This window comes from Carcharodon carcharias, chromosome 11 (assembly GCF_017639515.1).
Source record: "Carcharodon carcharias isolate sCarCar2 chromosome 11, sCarCar2.pri, whole genome shotgun sequence".
NCBI lineage: Eukaryota > Metazoa > Chordata > Chondrichthyes > Lamniformes > Lamnidae > Carcharodon > Carcharodon carcharias.
The window spans coordinates 164,058,574-164,078,742 of NC_054477.1; the positions used below are offsets into that span (position 1 = coordinate 164,058,574).

The following is a 20,169-nucleotide window of genomic DNA, read 5'->3' on the forward strand; positions in this document are numbered from 1 at the left end:
CACAAGCCTCCTCCCATCCCTCTTTATCTAACACCATCAGCGTATGCTTCTATTTCTTTCTCCCTTGTGTATTTAAGTTTCTATATTGAAATTAGTAACAATGAGCTATGTTGAACTCTGGTAAAGCTTCCTCATAAATTTAGCCATCAAAAGACTTTGGTCTCAGAGTCTCTCTGACTTAATTTGTTAGAATTATTTCAACAGCTGTTCATTTCTCATCAGTCCTCTGCTTTTAACCCCACATATGAAATATACAAAGTTTTCTAAAACAAATATATTTGACTAATTTAGTACAATACCAATGGTGTTGCTCAGTCAGTTGGAGGATATGTTGCTTGTAATGACAGGAGTGTTTATCTATCTTGCCCTTAAATGTATCTATACCATTCATCTCAATTACTCCATGTGGTAGCGAGTTCCACATTCGCACCACTCTCTAGATAAAGGATTGTGAATTCCCTGTTGGATTTATTTGTGATAATCTTATATTTATGACCCCTAGTCTTGGATTCACCCACGAGTGGAAATACCTTCTGTACATCTAACCTATCGAACCCCTTCATAATTTTAAAAACCCCTGCATCAGATCACCTCTCAGCTTCCTTTTTCTAAGAGAAAACAGTCCCAGCCTGTTAGTCTTTCCTGACAGTCATAACTTCTCAGCTTTAGGATCATCCTTACAAATATTTTTTTTTGCATCTTTTGTGCCTCTATATCCTTTTTATAATATGAAGCCCAGAACTATAAATGAACAAAAGTGCTCTGTTTTGTTTTGCATGGCCTTGTTGACTTACATAGTGACATTAATGATTTGTGAATCTGATACTGAGGCTCTAGAGGATGCAAAAGGGGACAAAGCTGTCCCTTGAACTGAAGATTTTTTAAAAATGTATTTATAAGAGTATTCTTTATGGAGGAAGATAGGCTGAGAGATATGACTAAAGTTTTTAAATTACGTAGAGGATTGGATGTGGTGTATTTGGATAAGATTTCTGAAATGGACAAGGACGGTGGAACAAAACGACACACAGCTAATCAGAGTTGATACCGAGAAGCATTTTTCCCAGTGTGTGATTAATCTACAATAAACTGCCTATTGTGACAGGAACGTATACACTTACAGTCCTTTACTGAAGAACTTGACACATTCCTGAGTCGGGACAACGTTTTGTGTAGAATGGCCAATTCCCCTCATCATGGCACATGTGCAGCCATGGCCTCTTGCTCGCACTTCGAATCTGGCAATTTCCCAGCTTTTCCCAAGGTAGTCTGAACATGGTTGTGTGGATTTTGTTTCCTCCCCTTGCCATTCCTGTTATCTGATCAGAAGATTGCACATCAGAAAATATTCTTTTTCCACTTTGCTATCCAGCAAACAAAGATTAGCTCAAGAAAATGTCATACTTTCTTGCACATCTGCAGCAAGTGTTGGTTGCTGGAGGAACTCCGGCTCAGAATTTATGAGCTGGAGTCCGAGCTCCGGACGCTGTAGCACATCCGGGAGGGTGAGCGTTAGCTGGACGCTTTGTATCAGGAGGCAGTCACACCCGGTAGATTAAGTACCTCAAGTCCGGTCAGGGTCAGCAGGGTGTGACTGCAAGTGAGGCAGGAGAGGGATCCTGTGTTCAGGAACAGAGGAGCCTCAGCTCTTGACCTTGTCCAACAGGTACGAGGTACTTGCTCCCTGTGTGGATGAGGAACAGGGCTGTAGGGAGGATGAGCCAGCTGACCACGGCACCGTGGCACAGGAGGCCATTCAAGAGGTGGGAGCAAAAAGACAAGTGGTAGTTGTAGGGGATTCTATAATTAGGGGAATTGATAGCTTCCTTTGTAAGCAGGATCGAGAGTCCCGCATGGTATGTTGTCTGCCTGGTGCCAGGGTGAGAGACATCTCTGACCGGCTTGAAAGGATATTGGAGAGGGAGGGGGAAGATCCAGTGGTCCACGTCGGGACAAATAACATAGGTAAGACTAGGAAAGAGGACCTGTTTGGGGATTATCAGGAACTAGGAACTAAATTAAAGAATAGGTTCTCAAGGGTTATAATCTCTGGATTACTACCCGAGCCACGTGCAAATTGGCATAGGGACGTGAGAATAAGGGAAGTAAATAAGGGAATAAGGGAAGTAAACACGTGGCTAAAGGAGTGGTGCGGGAAAGAGGGGTTCCATTTCATGGGGCACTGGTATTGGAACAGGAGGGATCTGTACCATTGGGATGGTCTCCACCTGAACCGATCTGGGACCAATGTTCTAGCGAATAGGGTAAATAGGGTGATCAACAGGACTTTAAACTAGAAAGTGGGGGGGGAATGAAGGGTAAAGCTCCAAGAAGTATGATTAATGGGAAACAAAGCAGCAGGTTAGCATGTGGGGGGGTGGATTCAACTTCATGGAAAATTATGAAAAAACTGAAAAGAAAGGAGAGCCCAGGAGAGGCTATTAAAGTCTCCAGAACACAAAGTAGGACAGAGTGTTTGGAAACGGCTAGGAATCTAACTTCAAGCACATCAGATAAAGGGACGACAAATACAGGACTAAAGGTGTTGTATCTGAATGCATGCAGTATACGAAATAAGGTAAATGAGCTTGTGGCGCAGATTGAAATTGGCAGATATGATGTGGTGGGCATTATGGAGACATGGCTACAAGGGGACCAGGGCTGGGAGCTAAGTATCCAAAGATACACATCCTTTCGACAAGATAGGCAGGTTGGCAGAGGGGGTGGGGTTGCTTTGTTAGTAAGAAATGAAATTAAATCGATAGCAAGTAATGATGTAGGGTCAGATGATGGAGAATCTGTGTGGGTAGAGTTGAGGAACTGCAAAGGTAAAAAAACCATAATGGGAGTTACGTACAGGCCTCCGAACAGTAGTCAGGACGTGGGGCACAAGATACACCAGGAGATAGAAAAGGTGTGTAAGAAAGGCAAGGTTACAGTGTTCATAGGGGATTTTAATATGCAGGTAGACTGGGAAAATCAGGTTGGGAGTGGATCCCAAGAAAAGGAATTTGTGGAATGTCTACGAGATGGCTTTTTGGAGCAGCTTGTGGTGGAGCCCACTAGGGAACAGGCAATTCTAGATTTAGTGATGTGTAATTTGGCAGATTTGATAAGGGAGCTTAAGGTGAAGGAACCCTTAGGAGGAACTGACCATATTATGATAGAATTTACCCTGCAATTTGAGAGGAAAAAGCTGGAATCAGATGTAACAGTATTACAGTTGAATAAAGGCAACTATGGAGGCATGAGCTGGCCAGAATTGACTGGGAGATGAGCCTAGCAGGAAAGACAGTGGAACAGCAATGGCAGGAGTTTCTGGGAGTAATTTGGGAGACACAGCAAAAATTCATCCCGAGGAAGAAGAAGGGAGGACGAGGCAACCATGGCTGACAAGGGAAGTCAGGGACAGCATAAAAGCTAAAGAGAAAGCATTCAATGCAGCGAAGAGCAGTGGGAAACCAGGGGATTGGGATGCCTTCAAAGACCAACAGAGGACAACTAAAAAAGAAATAAGGAGGGAGAGGATTAAATGAGGGTAAACTAGCCAGTAATATAAAAGAAGATTGCAAGAGTTTTTTTAGATATACAAAGGGTAAGAGAGGCAAAAGTGGACATTGGGCCGCTGGAAAATGACGCAGGAGTAGTAGTAGTGGGGAACAAAGAAATGGCGGAGGAACAGAATAGGTACTTTGCATCAGTCTTCACAGTGGAAGACACGAGTGACATGCCCAAAGTTCAAGAGAGTCAGGGGGCAGAGGTGAGTATGGTGGCCATTACCAAGGAGAAGGTGCTAGGAAAACTGAAAGGTCTGAAGGTGGATAAATCACCTGGATCAGATGGATTGCACCCCAGAATTCTGAAGGAGATAGCTGAAGAGATAGTGGAGGCGTTAGTGGCGATCTTTCAGGAATCACTGGAGTCAGGGAGGGTTCCAGAGGACTGGAAAATCGCTAATGTAACCCCCCTGTTTAAGAAGGAAGTGAGGCAAAAGACGGGAAATTACAGGCCGATCAGCCTGACCTCGGTTGTTGGTAAGATTTTAGAGTCCATTATTAAGGATGAGATTTCAGAATACTTGGAAGTGCATGGTAAAATCGGGCAAAGTCAGCATGGTTTCATCAAGGGGAGGTCATGCATGACAAATCTGTTACAATTCTTTGAGGAGGTAACGAGTAGGTTAGACAAAGGAGAGCCAATGGATGTTATCTACTTGGACTTCCAGAAGGCCTTTGACAAGGTGCCGCACAGGAGGCTGCTCAGTGAGATAAGAGCCCATGATGTTAGAGGCAAGGTACTAGCATGAATAGAAGATTGGCTATCTGGCAGGAGGCAGAGAGTGGGGATAAGGGGGTCCTTCTCAGGATGGTGGCCAGTGACTAGTGGAGTTCCGCAGGGGTCAGTGTTTGGACCACAATTTTTCACTTTATACATTTATGATCTAGATGAAGGAGCTGAGGGCATCCTGGCTAAGTTTGCAGATGATACAAAGATAGGTGGAGGGACAGGTAGTATTGAGGAGGCAGGGAGAATGCAGAAGGATTTGGACAGGTTAGGAGAGTGGGCAAAGAAGTGGCAGATGGAATACAACGTGGGGAAGTGTGAGGTCATGCACTTTGGTAGGAAGAATAGAGGCACAGACTATTTTCTAAATGGGGAGAGAATTCAGAAATCTGGAGTGCAAAGGAGCTTGGGAGTCCTAGTCCAGGATTCTCTTAACATTAACTTGCAGGTTGAGTCGGTAGTTAGGAAGGCAAATGGAATGTTGGCATTTATTTCGAGAGGACTAGAATATAAAAGCAGGGATGTGTTACTGAGGCTTTATAAAGCTCTGGTCAGACCACATTTAGAATATTGTGAGCAATTTTGGGCCCCATATCTTAGGAGGGATGTGCTGGCCCTGGAGAGGGTCCAGAGGAGGTTCATGAGAATGATCCCAGGAATGAAAGGCTTAACATATGAGGAACGTTTGAGGACTCTGGGTCTATACTCAATGGTTTAGAAGGATGAGGGGGCATCTGATTGAAACTTACAGAATACTGAAAGACCTGGATAGCGTGGACGTGGGGAAGATGTTTCCGTTAATAGGAGAGACTAGGACCCGAAGGCACAGCCTCAGAGTAAAGGGAAGACCTTTTAGAACTGAGATGAGGAGAAACTTCTTTAGCCAGAGTGTGGTGAATCTATGGAATTCGTTGCCACAGAAGGCTGTGGAGGCCAGGTCATTGAGTGTATTTAAAACCGAGATAGATAGGTTCCTGATTGATAAGGGGATCAAAGGTTACGGGGAGAAGGCGGGAGAATGGTGTTGAGAAACTTATCAGCCATGATTGAATGGCAAAGCAGACTCAATGGGCCGAATGGCCTAATTTCTGCTCCTATGTCTAATGGTCTTATGCAGCCAGCAATGCAGACTATTTCACAGGTCAACACTATGCCACGTGCATTTTAAGATGCATTTACACAACAACCACAGCAGTTAGCATGAATACTGCTGGAATGCAGTCTCAGTGCTCCATCTGGAGGAGAATCTCACCCTGCACAGTCAGTTTGGGCCCCATGAGCCGATTCATACTAAACAAGCTTTGAGTCACTGCTTCCCACTGATGTTAAAGTTATAATGTAGTTGTAGCTCTAATGCACACATTGCAGAAGGCTTCAAACTTACAACTTACCACTTGAAGTCAGCATTAATAAATGCTGCATATCGATATATGTCCTTTCCACTCAATTAACTCACACCTTATGGGTATAATGGGTTTCCTGTACATTTTTCAATTTTGCATCACAAGTTTGTGAAAAGCTTCAAATATGTTTTTAAAACAATTAGATTTTAAATCAATTTAGTACAACAGCAGTGGAGTTGCTCACAGTGAGTTACAGGATACGTTGTTTGTAATGACAGGAGTGTTTCTTTGTAATGTAGTTAATGTAGTTAAGTTGCACATTTTATATGTATGGATGAAATTAACAGCCGTTAAAATGATTCTAACAAATGATGCTAGATGGCCAAAGAGACAGTGAAATTTGAGTAAGCATTAACACAGTTCAACAAAGCTCATTGTTACTGATTTCAATATATTGAGCACAAGAACGTGGAGAAGACTGGGACAAGAAAAAATAATTCATTAAGGAAGATATTGCAACATAATACAAGGAGGTATTTAAAAAACTCACAGGCTGGGTCATGGTTAAGTGCCAAATGAATTTAACAGATAATGGGAAGGTGATGCACTTTAATGAATAGAATAATTTACCTCAATCATTTTCTATGGTGCAGAAGGGCAAAGGGATACAGGTGAACAATTAAAAGCAACTTTGCAGGTTAGCAAAGCAATTCACAATGTTAACAAAGCTCTGGAATTTATTTCTAGGAGTACAGAATTCAAAAGTAGCAGTGCGATTAATCTTGGAGAGGACCTGGTTAGGCCTCACAGAGTACTGTGAATAATTCTTGTCTCCATACTATAGAAAGGACATAGAAGCACTAGAGACAGTGCAAAAAAGACTTCCAGGGATTGTACCAGAACTGAGAGATTGCAGCTATCAGGAAAGATTGAACAGGTTGGGGCATTTTCTTTAGAAAAGTCTTAAGAGGAGCCCTGATTGAGTTGGGCAAGGCAGATGTACAGGGAATCCTGTGTCCTATGAGACAATCCAAAACCAGGGGCCATAAATACTAGATAGATGCTAATAAATCCCAGATAGTTGCTAATAAATCCAATAGAGATACAAGGACAACCTTTTTACTCAGAGTGGTTAGAATGTAGAACTCACTACCACAGGAAGTGATTGAGGTGAACAACATCCATGCTTTCAAGAGGAAAAGCAATGAGTAAATGAAAGGAAAGGGAAGAGAAAGATGAAATGTGGCAGGTGGAAAGGGAGCACCAACGTGTGACATACAAGCAACAGCATAGGCTAATTTAGCTGAACGGCCTTTTCTGTGCTAAATATGCTATGAAGCGTTTGTGATTTTATTGTGTGCCTGGTACACTGGCATATGCTGTGTACAAAACTATCTGCCCATCAGACAGTGGAAGCTGTGGTAGTGATCTCACAGAGGTAGTCCTTAATTTATAAATGTCAAAACCACATTGCAGTCCCTTGGACTATCAGACCACAACTGGCAGGATTGCCCAATTCTGATCACTAAGACACAAAGGAAATTTTTCCAGCCCCAGAGGTAGTAGATACAATAACGAACAAAGTTCATGTCCAGCAGCAGAAACTTTGTTCTGAGGAAAGATTGGAAAATATTTGGTTATTCATCCTTTGAAATCAGTTTTGAGGAGATAACAAAGGTAAATGCAGGATTGTACAACTCCAGCATCATGCTCCTCCTAAATCCCATTATGTGCTGATCAAGCTCTGAAATAGTGAGTTGCTTTTTAAGGTGTCTGGGTAATACATCCCCTGGAAAATTCAAAAGCATGGATATAAAAAAAAACAAATTTTGCAGTCTATTTCTGCAAAATGCTTACTGATTTATTTTATCCCATGGGGTCAGTACAACACCTACACTTTTCCTCTGTAGTCTTCTGTTAGTTCTCCTTTCTGCAACTTATTCCATAACTCTCTCATCTTTACTCCCCTCATGTACTTTACACTCCCTCATACTCTGTATTAAGCACACGGTGTCTGTCACTCTATCCCTTTGTGTGTTTTTCAGTTATGAATACACCATTTGATTCCATAATTCCAGAAATTTCTAGATTCTCCTGAATCTGCCCCCCCCACTGTGCTCCAACTGCACCAGACTTTTATGGTCTTCCTGTCCAGGGACTCCAGAAAGTTGCTCTTTGGTTCCCTGGAGTTAGTGAGCATAGAACAACAGTCCAAACTGGACACAGCTTATGCAGCTTCATATGGGAACATTGTCAAGTTAGAGGCTCCAGCAGTTACAAGGTTTACAGGTCAGTGCCTAAACTGGACATTAGTACACAAGCCTATAAATTGGTATTAAAAGGTAGGCAAAGTAGGACAGGTTCCAACTAGCAGGGGGCATAACGCAAGGCTGAAGTCAGGGAGCTCTTAACTCAGGGAATAAACACAACTTCCTCACACAAAACACACAATTTCTTGCCTAACAATTCAAAAATGATTCTTTGGTTGTGACAGGCTTTGTGAAGTCCTGAAAACACAAAAGGCTAATACATAACTGCAACCATTCCAATACATAGAATAAACTTCCAGCTGGGGCACTGAGGCAAAAATATAGATTTCAGAATCAGCAGGATTTTGTGAAGGAGAAACTGTGGGCAGGGAGGGAAGTGGTGGCAGGAATGGGGAGAAATAGATGAGTTGAGGCAGGAGCTATCCACTAGTTTACCTCACTACTGGGTACACTTCCTGGACTACTGCGCAGCTTTAGTCTCCTTACCCAAGAATGGTGGTGCAACAAAGATTCACTCAATTGATTCCTGAAGTGAGAGGGTTGTCCAATCAGGAGAGATTGAGTAGAATAGGCCCATACTCCCTGGAGTTTAAAAAAATGAGAGATAATTGCATTGAAACATTAAAGGTTCTGAGGGGTTTTGACAGGGTACAAGGTGAGAGACTGTTTCCCTGGCTGGACTGTCTAGAACAAGGGGTCACAAGCTTAGGGTAAGGGGTCAGCCATTTAGGACTGAGATAAGTGGAAATTCCTTCACTCACAGGGTTGTGAAATTTTGTTATTCTCTACACCAGGGAGCTATAGATGCTTAGTTGTTGAGTTTAATCAAGACTGAGATTGGTAGATTTTAGGCACCATGGGAATCAAGGGATATGGGGGCATAATGAATTTGAGGTGGAACATCAGCCATGACCTTACTGAATGGCAGAGAAGGGTTGATGGCCATATAGACCACTCTTGCCCCTACTTCTTAGGTTCCTGACTGTCCTTTACTCATACTCCTAACAGTAGAATGTTTGAATTTTAATCAAACGTCATCCATCAGCCAGAAATTTAACGTATTTACCTTGCATGGCCAAGATGAGATTGGTCATATACAGTAGGCCCACAACTGTACCTGTCAAAAGAGACACAAAATAAGACACAAGAACAGCTTTATCAGAATATATCAACACTTTAATTGTCCCTAACTTACAAAGCACAAAATAGCCCGAGCATCATTTTTACTATTTTAATTTTGTTCATCTAAATAGTGTTTTTTTAATATAGCAGGCTATCAGATATCTCATTTTATGTTGTGTGCAACACTCCTTTCCATGACCCTCATCATCATTCCAACTCTGGAAAACTGCCTGACCTTGAGGCAAAACTGTTCAATAAGACAATAAAGCTAATCACTCAAAATAATTTGGAACAGAAATTAACAGATAAAGCAGACAGTTGCTTTATATTACACAAAGTGTAGAAATATCCAAAATGAAAGTGACGCCATTTGCACAATCCATTCACGATGCTTCTACAAACAAAGTGACATCTCAACAAGTCTCAAACGTGTTAATGCTCACTGCCCGCTTCTTCACAACTTAACTTTTTGGCAAGAGTTTTCTGTGAGCAGGCTGCTGGCACAGCAACCTTGCAAACACTGTCTTGCAATATTTCCCCCAATCTAAAGCATTTAATTACTTCCATCTGACACAATAAAGCAAGGCTAACTATTCTGATAAAGGCTAAATGAACTATAATAAAGAAAAATGTAAATCAACTCAAAATAATTTAGGACCAATACCAATCATGGCTCATTGGGTAGCCTTCACAACAGAATTAGGAGGACATGGGTACAGGACCCACACCAGAGATTCAAACCAGTAAACGAGGCTAACACTCTCAGTGCTGACGGAATGGTGAGCTGTCGAAGGGGAAGCACTGAGGTGGAGCTGCGCTGTCGGAGGGACAGTCCTGAGATGGAGCTGCACTGTCAGAGGGTCAGTACTGAGTGAGTGCTGTACTGTCAGGGGGACAGTCCTGAGGGAGTGCTGTACTGTCAGGGGGACAGTCCTGAGGGAGTGCTGCACTGTCAGAGGGACGGCACTGGGGCACAGATGCACTGTCGGAGGGTAAGGCCTGAACGAGTGCTGCATTATACAGGGTCACAACTGAGGAAGCACTGCACTGTCAGAGAGTCAATATTGAGGGACTGCTAAACGGTTGGAGAGTCAGCACTGAGGAAGTGCTCCACTGTCGGAGGTCAGTACTGAGGGAGTGCTGCACTGTTGAAGGGTCAGTACTGAGGGAGCGCTACACTGTCAGAGGGTCAGTACTGAGGGAGAGCCGCACTGTCGGAGAGTCAGTACTGAGGGAGTGCCGCACTGTCGGAGAGTCAGTACTGAGGGGGTGCCGCACTGTCGGAGAGTCAGTACTGAGGGAGTGCCGCACTGTCGGAGAGTCAGTACTGAGGGGGTGCCGCACTGTCGGAGAGTCAGTACTGAGGGAGTGCTGCACTGTCAGAGGGTCAGTACTGAGGGAGTGCCGCACTGTCAGAGGGACAGCACTGGGGCACAGCTGCACGGTCGGAGGGTAAGGCCTGAACGAGTGCTGCATTATACAGGGTCACAACTGAGGAAGAACTGCACTGTCAGAGAGTCAGTATTGAGGGACTGCTAAACTGTTGGAGAGTCAGCACTGAGGGAGTGCTACACTGTCAGAGGTCAGTACTGAGGGAGTGCTGCACTGTTGAAGGGTCAGTACTGAGGGAGTGCCGCACTGTCAGAGGGTCAGCACTGAGGGAGTGCCGCACTGTCAGAGGGTCAGCACTGAGGGAGTGCCGCACTGTCAGAGGGTCAGCACTGAGGGAGTGCCGCACTGTCAGAGGGTCAGCACTGAGGGAGTGCCGCACTGTCAGAGGGTCAGCACTGAGGGAGTGCCGCACTGTCAGAGGGTCAGCACTGAGGGAGTGCCGCACTGTCAGAGGGTCAGCACTGAGGGAGTGCCGCACTGTCAGAGGGTCAGCACTGAGGGAGTGCCGCACTGTCAGAGGGTCAGCACTGAGGGAGTGCCGCACTGTCAGAGGGTCAGCACTGAGGGAGTGCCGCACTGTCAGAGGGTCAGCACTGAGGGAGTGCCGCACTGTCAGAGGGTCAGCACTGAGGGAGTGCCGCACTGTCAGAGGGTCAGCACTGAGGGAGTGCCGCACTGTCAGAGGGTCAGTACTGAGGGAGTGCCGCACTGTCAGAGGGTCAGCACTGAGGGAGTGCCGCACTGTCAGAGGGTCAGCACTGAGGGAGTGCCGCACTGTCAGAGGGTCAGCACTGAGGGAGTGCCGCACTGTCAGAGGGTCAGTACTGAGGGAGTGCCGCACTGTCAGAGGGTCAGTACTGAGGGTGTTGGCCTGGATTTTTTGTTTGGGTCTCTGGAGTGGGTTTATTGTGAACTCCCTACCACTTGATGGAGGGAGAGGGGGAGGGGCGGTTGGTGTTGCGGGTGTAGCTGCCCCACTGAGCCGGGACTGGGCCTGCCTTGAAGCCGCGGTCTCAGGCATATTTTGAGCAGGGCTGTACCAGGACGCGGTAGTCGGCTCAGCGAGCATCAGCGGCTCTTTGCTCCGTGTCAGGCTGTTGTAGACTCGCAGACCGGCGGGGTAGCCGCTTGGTTGCTGCCAGCTGCTGCTGCACCGTCCGGCCGCCCTCCGCTGCCAGGCCAGGAGCCAGTCTCGGGACCAGGCCAGCAGCGCCCTCATACTGTTCGGTGAGAGCGGCTGCGCGGCTAATCGAGCGCTGCTTGGACGGTGTGCGCTAGGCCCCGGACTGAAATGGCGGCGGTTGCCAGGGGGCGGAGCTTCTGGCTGGGGGGGGGTGGGGCCAGAAGCCGGGGGCGGGGCCGGAGGCTGGGAGGTGGTGCTGTCTGGAACCCGCCTGCCAGGCCCAATTGGCGCTGCCTGGCCCCGCCCTAATCTAGTTGGTCACGCCCATCTATCCCCCGCCCCGAACCTGATTGGACCCGCCCCCCTCCAGCCGAGGCCCCGCCCACTTTTCCTGCTGCCATCCATCAAGGCTTTATGTGGAGAGAGGGAACATTGAACATGGCGAATGTGAACTCTTCCATTCTGTTGAAGACTCATATTCCACTCGAAACGTTAACTCGGTTTCTCTCTCTCTCAGCAGATACTGCTTGAATGGCTGTGTATTTGCAGCATCCTCTGCCTTTATTTCAGTTTTGCAGTATCCGCAGCGATCTGCTTTCTGCCCGAGGCACAGGGCCCAGCCTGGGTGCGGCCGCAGCCCGGCAGAGTCTCAGACCCGGGGGTGGGTGGGTGGGGAGTCTCACCCGAGAGGTGTCCGCGGCCGCTGAAGGAGAAAGAAAAGCCGCGGCTCCCGCCCGGGAATCTCTTTTAACAGCCTAGCAACCGGCGCCTCCATAGCAACCGTGCCGCCCCTCCCCCATTTAATCAACGCAACTCAAGGTTACCGCCAGCCCGGCTAGAGCTGACCTTTGACCCGGTTCGCCTTTTGCCCGCTCATTTTAAATCTGACAGGAGACCGGCGCGCCGCTTCCTGGGAGCTGTAGTCCTTCCGGTCGCGGTTGTCATGGCGCCGGCCGGACAGCGGAACCACAGCTCCCGCAGGCCACCGCGGCGCCGCATGCGCAGTGCGAGCAGCCTGGCTGTTGACAACCCGCCGGGTGGATGGGCGGGGCCTGTGGGTAGGTCCCGCCCTCCAGCCCTAAGCCGATTGGCCCGGACGTCTCCAGCCGCGAGGCCTGACTGGTCGCGGCCTCACGCCAATCACGGATAAAAGTTAAAGATGACCGGAGATCGGGGAGAAAAAAAAGAGCAAAGGGCAGCGGCGCGGCCGAATCCACTTTGGCGTTCGCTTTCCGTCAAGCGAACGGCTGAAATGCCCGGCGGGCGGGGGGAATATTAAATGGAATTAACGAGGTGGTGGTGGTGGTGGTGGGGGGGGGGAGAGAGAGAGAGAGAGAGAGGGCGGCCGCTGACGTTGCGGTGCTATGCTAATGAGGGCGCGCGCATGCGCGTTGCGGACCGAGTCTTTCCCAAGTGTTTCAAACTGGGCTCCTGGTTTCCACGTTGGATCAAGTGCTCCAGGATTGGGATCGGACTGTGCTGAGAGACAGAGGGAGAGAGAGAGAGTGGGGAGGGTGAGGAGGGAGGGAGGGAGGCTATACCCCTTGCTGAACCCGGGGGGAAGAAGTGGGGAGGGGAGAGGAGGTTTCCCATTCATCTTCCCCCGTCTCTGCGGCGTGTTGTTTTTTATTTAATAATTGCTTTTCTTCACCAACCCCCCCCTCCTCCTCCTCGTCCTCCTCCTCCATCACCACCAACCCCCCCCACCTCCTCCTCCAAATCCCCACCAAAAAATATAAACCCGGGGGGGGGGGGAGGGTTTGGGTGAGTGAGGCCGGACAGACCCGACCTCCCTCTCCAGCTCCTGACGGCTTTCAGCAGCTTCACACACAGAGAGAGAGAGAGAGAGAGAGAGAAAGAAAGTCAGCCTGTCCCTGCCCCCTCTCCCTCTCCCTCTCCCTCTCCCTCACTCCCCACCAACAAATAACAAATGTAGCTTGGAAGATGCTGAGTCCTGCGAACGGAGAGCAGATCCACGTTGTGAACTATGTGGAGGATTATCTGGATTCAATCGAGTCTTTGCCTTTTGATCTCCAGAGGAACGTCTCCCTGATGAGGGAAATCGATGCAAAATACCAAGGTAAAGAGAGAGAGAGAGAGAGAGAGAGAGGTGGGGGGGAGAGAGGGGGTGGGGGGGGGGGAGGAAGCCCGGGGCTGGCTCCTCACTGCAAAGCCCGTCCCTGCCCGGCTCCGCTCGGCCATCATTATTTTTTTATAGTTAGAGACACACAGAGAGAGAGAGAGAGAGAGAGAGAGTGTGTGTGTGTGTGTGTGCGGGGAGAGAAGTGAACTGCAGCGTCAGGATTGGGGCGGAACAAAAGATCAGCTTGAAAACACAGCCATTTTGACAGAAAGAGGAATAAAGGTCCTGCAGGCAGAGTGGGGCGGCGAGGGAGGGAGGGAGGGAGGTGAGAGAGAGAGAGAGCCCGAGCCCCATCCCCATAATCCCCACTCCCCCCACCACCACCACCACCACCACCACCGCCGCATCAAAGCAGCGGAAGCCGGGCATTGGCACCGGCACAAGGGGGGGGGGGGGGGGGGGGGGGGTGGTGGTGGGATTCTGCCAGCTTCCCCCCTGACGGCTGGGCTCCCGGCCCGGGCTGGGCTGGGCTGGCAGCTTGTGCCCGGTCTGGGAGACACTCCCACCCCGCCCCCCGAGGGGGGGGGGGGCTTCTTTTAAAGGGGCAACTGGACAGAGCCCGGGGTTGGGGGGACGGGCGGAGATCCCGCCTCACAGCCGGGGATGGGTGAGCGAGGCCAGGCCAGGCCAGGCCAGGCCAGGCGGCTGTGCCCGGCTCCAGGAGCCGCTAACCCCGGGGGGTCTGTGTGTGTGTATGTTTGCGGTGTGGGGAAAGGGTGGCGGGAAGTGCCGGGCGGGTGTAAAGGGCGGTTAGGCCGCCATGCCCCAGCCCTATTACTCGACCGGAGGCTCCATCTCCTTCTGTCTGCGGCCCCTCCGGAGCCGCCATTTATACTCGCAGCGCCTCATTACCATAGCCCCGCCCCTCTCCCTCATTGGCCAATTGCCGTTTCCTGATTCACGGGCGACGACCACTGATAGGTCGCCGATCCCGCCAATCACTGGAGGGAGAGGGGGCGGGGATGTCGGTCGCTGATTGGTTGAACTCTTGCCGAGCCCTGTCGGAGTCTCGGCCGCCGATTGGAGAACATGGCTGTCAGTCTGGAGGGGAATTGGGGGGGGGCGAGGAGTGGGCGGGGCCCCTCTTCGCCTCGAGGCTCCACCTCCTCCGGGCACCTCCTCCATTTTGGCCCCCGGTTGCGGGGTCGGTAGGAGGCGGGTTGTGTGGAGGGAGTCCCGGCCCTGATCCCGGCTCCAGCCTCCCCTCTCTCTCGGGCCGAGTGTACCCGGTGCCCAACACCTGGGGTTTCCTCCGCTGGGGTTTCCTCTGGGCTCCTTCCCATTGCCTCTGACACCCAGGGAGCTGTGCCCTCTGACCTGTGCCCTCTGACCTCTGCAACCTTCACCCTCAACACTCAGAGGAAACATGCAAACACTGGCCTGTGGGGCTCCCAATAACTGCCCCATTCAGGTTGTGGGTGCTGGATCTTTGCTAATAAACCACACACCTTGCACCCAGGACCAGAACCTGATGATGACAGGAGATTAAACGTTTGGTTCAGATACAGGGCTACAGGTTTCCCCCTTTGGGAAACGTTTTGCCCCAAGTTAGACAAAGTATTTACCAGCAAAGCCAATACCCAAGTTTGAGGTGATAGAAAAATACCGCGGTTGCTGCAAGTGTGAAATAAAAACAGTGGTGGAAAAACTCAGCTGGTCTGGCAGCATCTGTCGGAAGGTCAGTGCTGAGGGAGCGCTGCACTGTCAGAGGGTCAGTACTGAGAGAGCGCTGCACTGTCGGACGGTCAGTGCTGAGGGAGTGCGGCACTGTCAGAGGGTCAGTACTGAGGGAGTGCTGCACTGTCACAGGGTCAGTAGTGAGGGAGTGCCACACTATCAGAGGGTCAGTGCTGAGGGAATGCCGCACTGTCAGAGGGTCAGTACTGAGGGAGCGCTGCACTGTCGGAGGGTCAGTACTGAGGGAGTGCTGCACTGTCACAGGGTCAGTACTGAGGGAGTGCTGCACTGTCACAGGGTCAGTAGTGAGGGAGTGCGGCACTGTCAGAGGGTCAGTACTGAGGGAGTGCTGCACTGTCAGAGGGTCAGTACTGAGGGACAGCTGCACTGTCAGAGGGTCAGTACTGAGGGAGTGCTGCACTATCAGAGGGTCAGTACTGAGGGAGTGCTGCACTGTCAGAAGGAGAGTACTGAGGGAGCGCTGCACTGTCAGAGGGTCAGTGCTGAGGGAGCGCCGCACTGTTGGAGGGTCAGTACAGAGGGAGCGCCGCACTGTCGGAGGGTCAGTACAGAGGGAGCGCCGCACTGTCGGAGGGTCAGTACAGAGGGAGCGCCGCACTGTCGGAGGGTCAGTACAGAGGGAGCGCCGCACTGTCGGAGGGTCAGTGCTGATGGAGCTTCGCACTGTCGGAGGGTCAGTGCTGAGGGAGCTTCGCACTGTCGGAGGGTCAGTGCTGAGGGAGCTTCGCACTGTCGGAGGGTCAGTGCTGAGGGAGCTTCGCACTATCAGAGGGTCAGTGCTGAGGGAATGCCGCACTGTCAGAGGGTCAGTACTGAGGCAGAGCTGCACTGTCGGAGGGTCAGTACTGAGGCAGAGCCGCACTGTCGGAGGGTCAGTACAGAGGGAGCGCCGCACTGTCGGAGGGTCAGCACAGAGGGAGCGCCGCACTGTCGGAGGGTCAGTACAGAGGGAGTGCTGCACTGTCGGAGGGTCAGTACTGAGGCAGAGCCGCACTGTCGGAGGGTCAGTACAGAGGGAGCGCCGCACTGTCGGAGGGTCAGCACAGAGGGAGCGCCGCACTGTCGGAGGGTCAGTACAGAGGGAGCGCCGCACTGTCGGAGGGTCAGTACAGAGGGAGCGCCGCACTGTCGGAGGGTCAGTACAGAGGGAGCGCCGCACTGTCGGAGGGTCAGTACTGATGGAGCGCCGCACTGTCGGAGGGTCAGTACTGAGGGAGTGCTGCACTGTCGGAGGGTCAGTGCTGAGGGAGCTTCGCACTGTCGGAGGGTCAGTGCTGAGGGAGCTTCGCACTGTCGGAGGGTCAGTGCTGAGGGAGCTTCGCACTGTCGGAGGGTCAGTGCTGAGGGAGCTTCGCACTGTCGGAGGGTCAGTGCTGAGGGAGCTTCGCACTGTCGGAGGGTCAGTGCTGAGGGAGCGCCGCACTGTCGGAGGGTCAGTGCTGAGGGAGCGCCGCACTGTCGGAGGGTCAGTGCTGAGGGAGCGCCGCACTGTCGGAGGGTCAGTGCTGAGGGAGCGCCGCACTGTCGGAGGGTCAGTGCTGAGGGAGCGCCGCACTGTCGGAGGGTCAGTGCTGAGGGAGCGCCGCACTGTCGGAGGGTCAGTGCTGAGGGAGCGCCGCACTGTCGGAGGGTCAGTGCTGAGGGAGCGCCGCACTGTCGGAGGGTCAGTGCTGAGGGAGCGCCGCACTGTCGGAGGGTCAGTGCTGAGGGAGCGCCGCACTGTCGGAGGGTCAGTGCTGAGGGAGCGCCGCACTGTCGGAGGGTCAGTGCTGAGGGAGCGCCGCACTGTCGGAGGGTCAGTAATGAGGGAGCGCCGCACTGTCGGAGAGTCAGTGCTGAGGGAGTGCTGCACTGTCGGAGGAGCTGTCTTTTAGATGAGATGTAAAACCAAGGTCCTGCCTGTCCTCTGAAGTGGATATTAAGGATCCCATGGCAGTATTTCAAAGAAGAACAGGATGAGTTATTCCTGATGTCCTGGGGCTAATATTTATCCCTTAACCAACATCAGTGAAAGAGATGATCTAATCATTATCACATCACTGTGAGATCTTATTGTGTGTAAATTGGCTGCTCTTTTTCATACATTGCAACAGTGACTACACTTCAAAAATAGTTCATTGCCTGTAAAGTCTTTGCTATGCCCTGAGGATGTGCAAGGTGCTATATAAATGCAAGTTTTTCTTTGCTTCCTCTCTCTCCAGACATCCTGAAGGAGCTGGATGAATATTACGAGAAGCACAAGAGAGAGACAGATGTAGTTCAGCGCAGGCGGATCCTCCATTATATCCAGCGGGCTCTGATCAGGAGCCAGGAGCTAGGTGATGAGAAAATCCAGATTGTTAACCAGATGGTGGAGCTGGTGGAGAACCGGAGTCGGCAAGTGGACAGCCACGTCGAGCTCTTTGAAAACTGTGCAGAGAGCAACGATGCCAACAACAAGTCCTCACTGGACAGGTCCAGGAACGAGGGCACGGCTCCGGCAGAGAAACCCAGCGCCAAGAGGTCCAGGAGGCAGCGTAACAACGAGAACCGAGAGAACGCGTCCAGCAACCATGACCATGAGGAGGCCAGTGCCGGAATGCCGAAGGAAAAGAAAGCCAAGACGTCCAAGAAGAAGAAGAGATCCAAAGCCAAGGCGGAGAGGGAAGCATCTCCGGCGGACCTGCCCATTGACCCCAACGAGCCCACTTACTGCCTGTGCAACCAGGTCTCCTACGGTGAGATGATCGGCTGCGACAATGAGGAGTGCCCCATTGAGTGGTTCCACTTCTCCTGTGTGAGTTTGAACCACAAGCCCAAAGGCAAATGGTACTGTCCCAAATGCAGGGGGGAGAATGAGAAAACCATGGACAAAGCACTGGAAAAATCCAAAAAGGAAAGGGCCTACACCAGGTAGTTGCAGCACCAGCCTTTTCTGCTATCTGTACAGCAACACAAATTAATGTATATTTATTATGGAGAGTTGAAAGGATGGTGAGAGTGTATCTGAAGGAGCCATGATTTCTGGAGACCAGTTATTTTTTTTTTTTTTTTTTGCAAAGTAGAGAGAGGGGGGGATAAAGGAGCCCTGGTTTTTAAGTCTCGTGTCCAACGCATGGACTGTTTCTGTTTTGTAAAAATAACACACCCTTTCCTGGGAAAATTATAAAACTGTCAGTGTTCATTTTATTTTATTATCAGCATTTCATCCTCACCAGGACAAAAAAAACAACAAATTGGAGGAAATGGTTTTATTAAAATATTTATCAGAAATAGCTCCTTTTGTTTTTAGTTTCTCAGATGTTGTATAAATGTACAGGTGCGAGCTTTTCATGTATAGTGTATGATTCATAAGCATAGGCCTTTAATCATATTGTAAGAAATAATTTTATTGTTACTTGTTCAACACAAAAACTGTACAGCTGTGATATATATATAAAACAAAAACTCGCAAATGAAATGCCTGGCACTGGTGCATGTGATTTCTGCCTCGTCCAGCGACTGGTGGTGATGATGCCATCTCCATCTCCTGCACCTCTCCCGCCGTAGTTTGGGAACCGGTGGACCCATATCTACAGCTTTTCCCTCACGCAGATTGTGCTGCTTATTTCCACCACCACTACACACACCCCGCCCCACCCCCAGCGGATGCGGTGAGTCATTTAAATCTTCATTCAGTTCGGCAGGATTGTAATATCCGGCAAGGCGGGAGGGGCTATAAAATCCTGGCCCTTGTGTTTATCTTCAAAATCTCACCTTGTTTCAGATTTTCATTTCACTTGTGAATAAATTCCCACATCCTCACTTATAATGGAAACTGCCTATGTAAACTTGTCACACTGTAATTACATCCTCCCACCAGTGGTGGTGATGTAATCATTCAGATATGCATTTTTCAGCCCCTCTGATTGAATGCTGGCAAGTCTCTCACTGACTCTACTTCATTGCTTCCTCCTGCATTATAAATTTGCCTATTTAATTATAAATGAAATATAATTTTAAATTGATACATTAAAGCATATGAAAATATCCCTCGAAGATGATGCTGTGATAGTCCATCTCAGCAGACTTTCATCCAGAGCCCAGCATTCTGGGCATTAACTGCTCCCTCATGCATTGCAGTATATTTATTTACTTCAGATGCTATCTGCCTGGTGTGGGACCAATTCCCTCAACACAGATCAAATTTTAATCTCATTCGCCTTAAGGATTCTGACGCCAGCACAGATTTTCATATCACCCGAGATCTCGGGATACTGGCCTTCCCCTGCCCTGTGCCAGTAATTGATATGAAGTGAGGTGGAACGGTCTCGATGCTAAGCCCAGCAGAACTCTACTTGTCCCTGTATCAGTTTGCTCCCCTTCCTGACAGCCCTGTAAATTCTCTCAAGCTCCTTATCCAACCCTGGATCTGCCCTCTAACCCCAGAGGACTCCATCTGGCATCTTATCAACAGCTGCTTTGAAAGTCCAAATATGCAAAGTCCACAGAGTGATTTTCATCCATCAGCCCGGTGATTTACAATAATTCAACTTGATTGACCTATTTCGTTCAGAGCCATGTTTACATGCCCTCATTTCTAGCAGGATTTGCTCAGATAAATTTCTCATGTTCTATTTACATTTAGCCACTGTGAGCCAAATTTGTGAACTGTTTCTCCCTGATTAGATACCATTGTTAGACCATCTCAAAGTAATGTCTCGTTGTAGGTTAGCCTGCTTGAAACTTGTAAATTTGCCATGTTTAAGTAATTACCTTTGTTTAAAATCTATAGGAGTAGACCATTCGGCCCATCGAGCCAGCTCTACCATTCAC

The 20,169-nt window shown here is 49.6% G+C and overlaps 2 protein-coding genes across 5 annotated transcripts in view; one reads left to right on the forward strand and one right to left on the reverse strand.

Annotated features, from left to right (window-relative positions):
* Positions 1–11,723, reverse strand: part of cars2 (cysteinyl-tRNA synthetase 2, mitochondrial) — a 63,811-nt gene extending 52,088 nt beyond the window's left edge. Inside the window, exons 1-3 of one of the 4 annotated variants that reach the window (XM_041200034.1) lie at positions 11,452–11,528; positions 8,964–9,014; positions 1,122–1,319 (exon numbers count right to left, since the gene is read on the reverse strand). In XM_041200034.1, the coding sequence (XP_041055968.1) occupies positions 1,122–1,198 (77 nt within the window). In that variant the 5' untranslated portion in view covers positions 1,199–1,319; positions 8,964–9,014; positions 11,452–11,528. Of the gene's footprint in view, positions 1–1,121; positions 1,320–8,383; positions 8,480–8,963; positions 9,015–11,451 lie in introns of those variants that run through there. The other 3 variants (XM_041200035.1, XM_041200033.1, XM_041200036.1) reach the window with 3 other exon arrangements.
* Positions 11,724–13,206: 1,483 nt separating this feature from the next.
* Positions 13,207–18,798, forward strand: ing1 (inhibitor of growth family, member 1). The gene is made up of 2 exons (XM_041199411.1): positions 13,207–13,614; positions 17,577–18,798. Exons 1-2 carry the CDS (start codon positions 13,479–13,481, stop codon positions 18,269–18,271), a joined length of 831 nt encoding a protein of 276 aa, XP_041055345.1. The 5' UTR covers positions 13,207–13,478; the 3' UTR covers positions 18,272–18,798.
* The last annotated feature ends 1,371 nt before the right edge of the window (positions 18,799–20,169 follow it).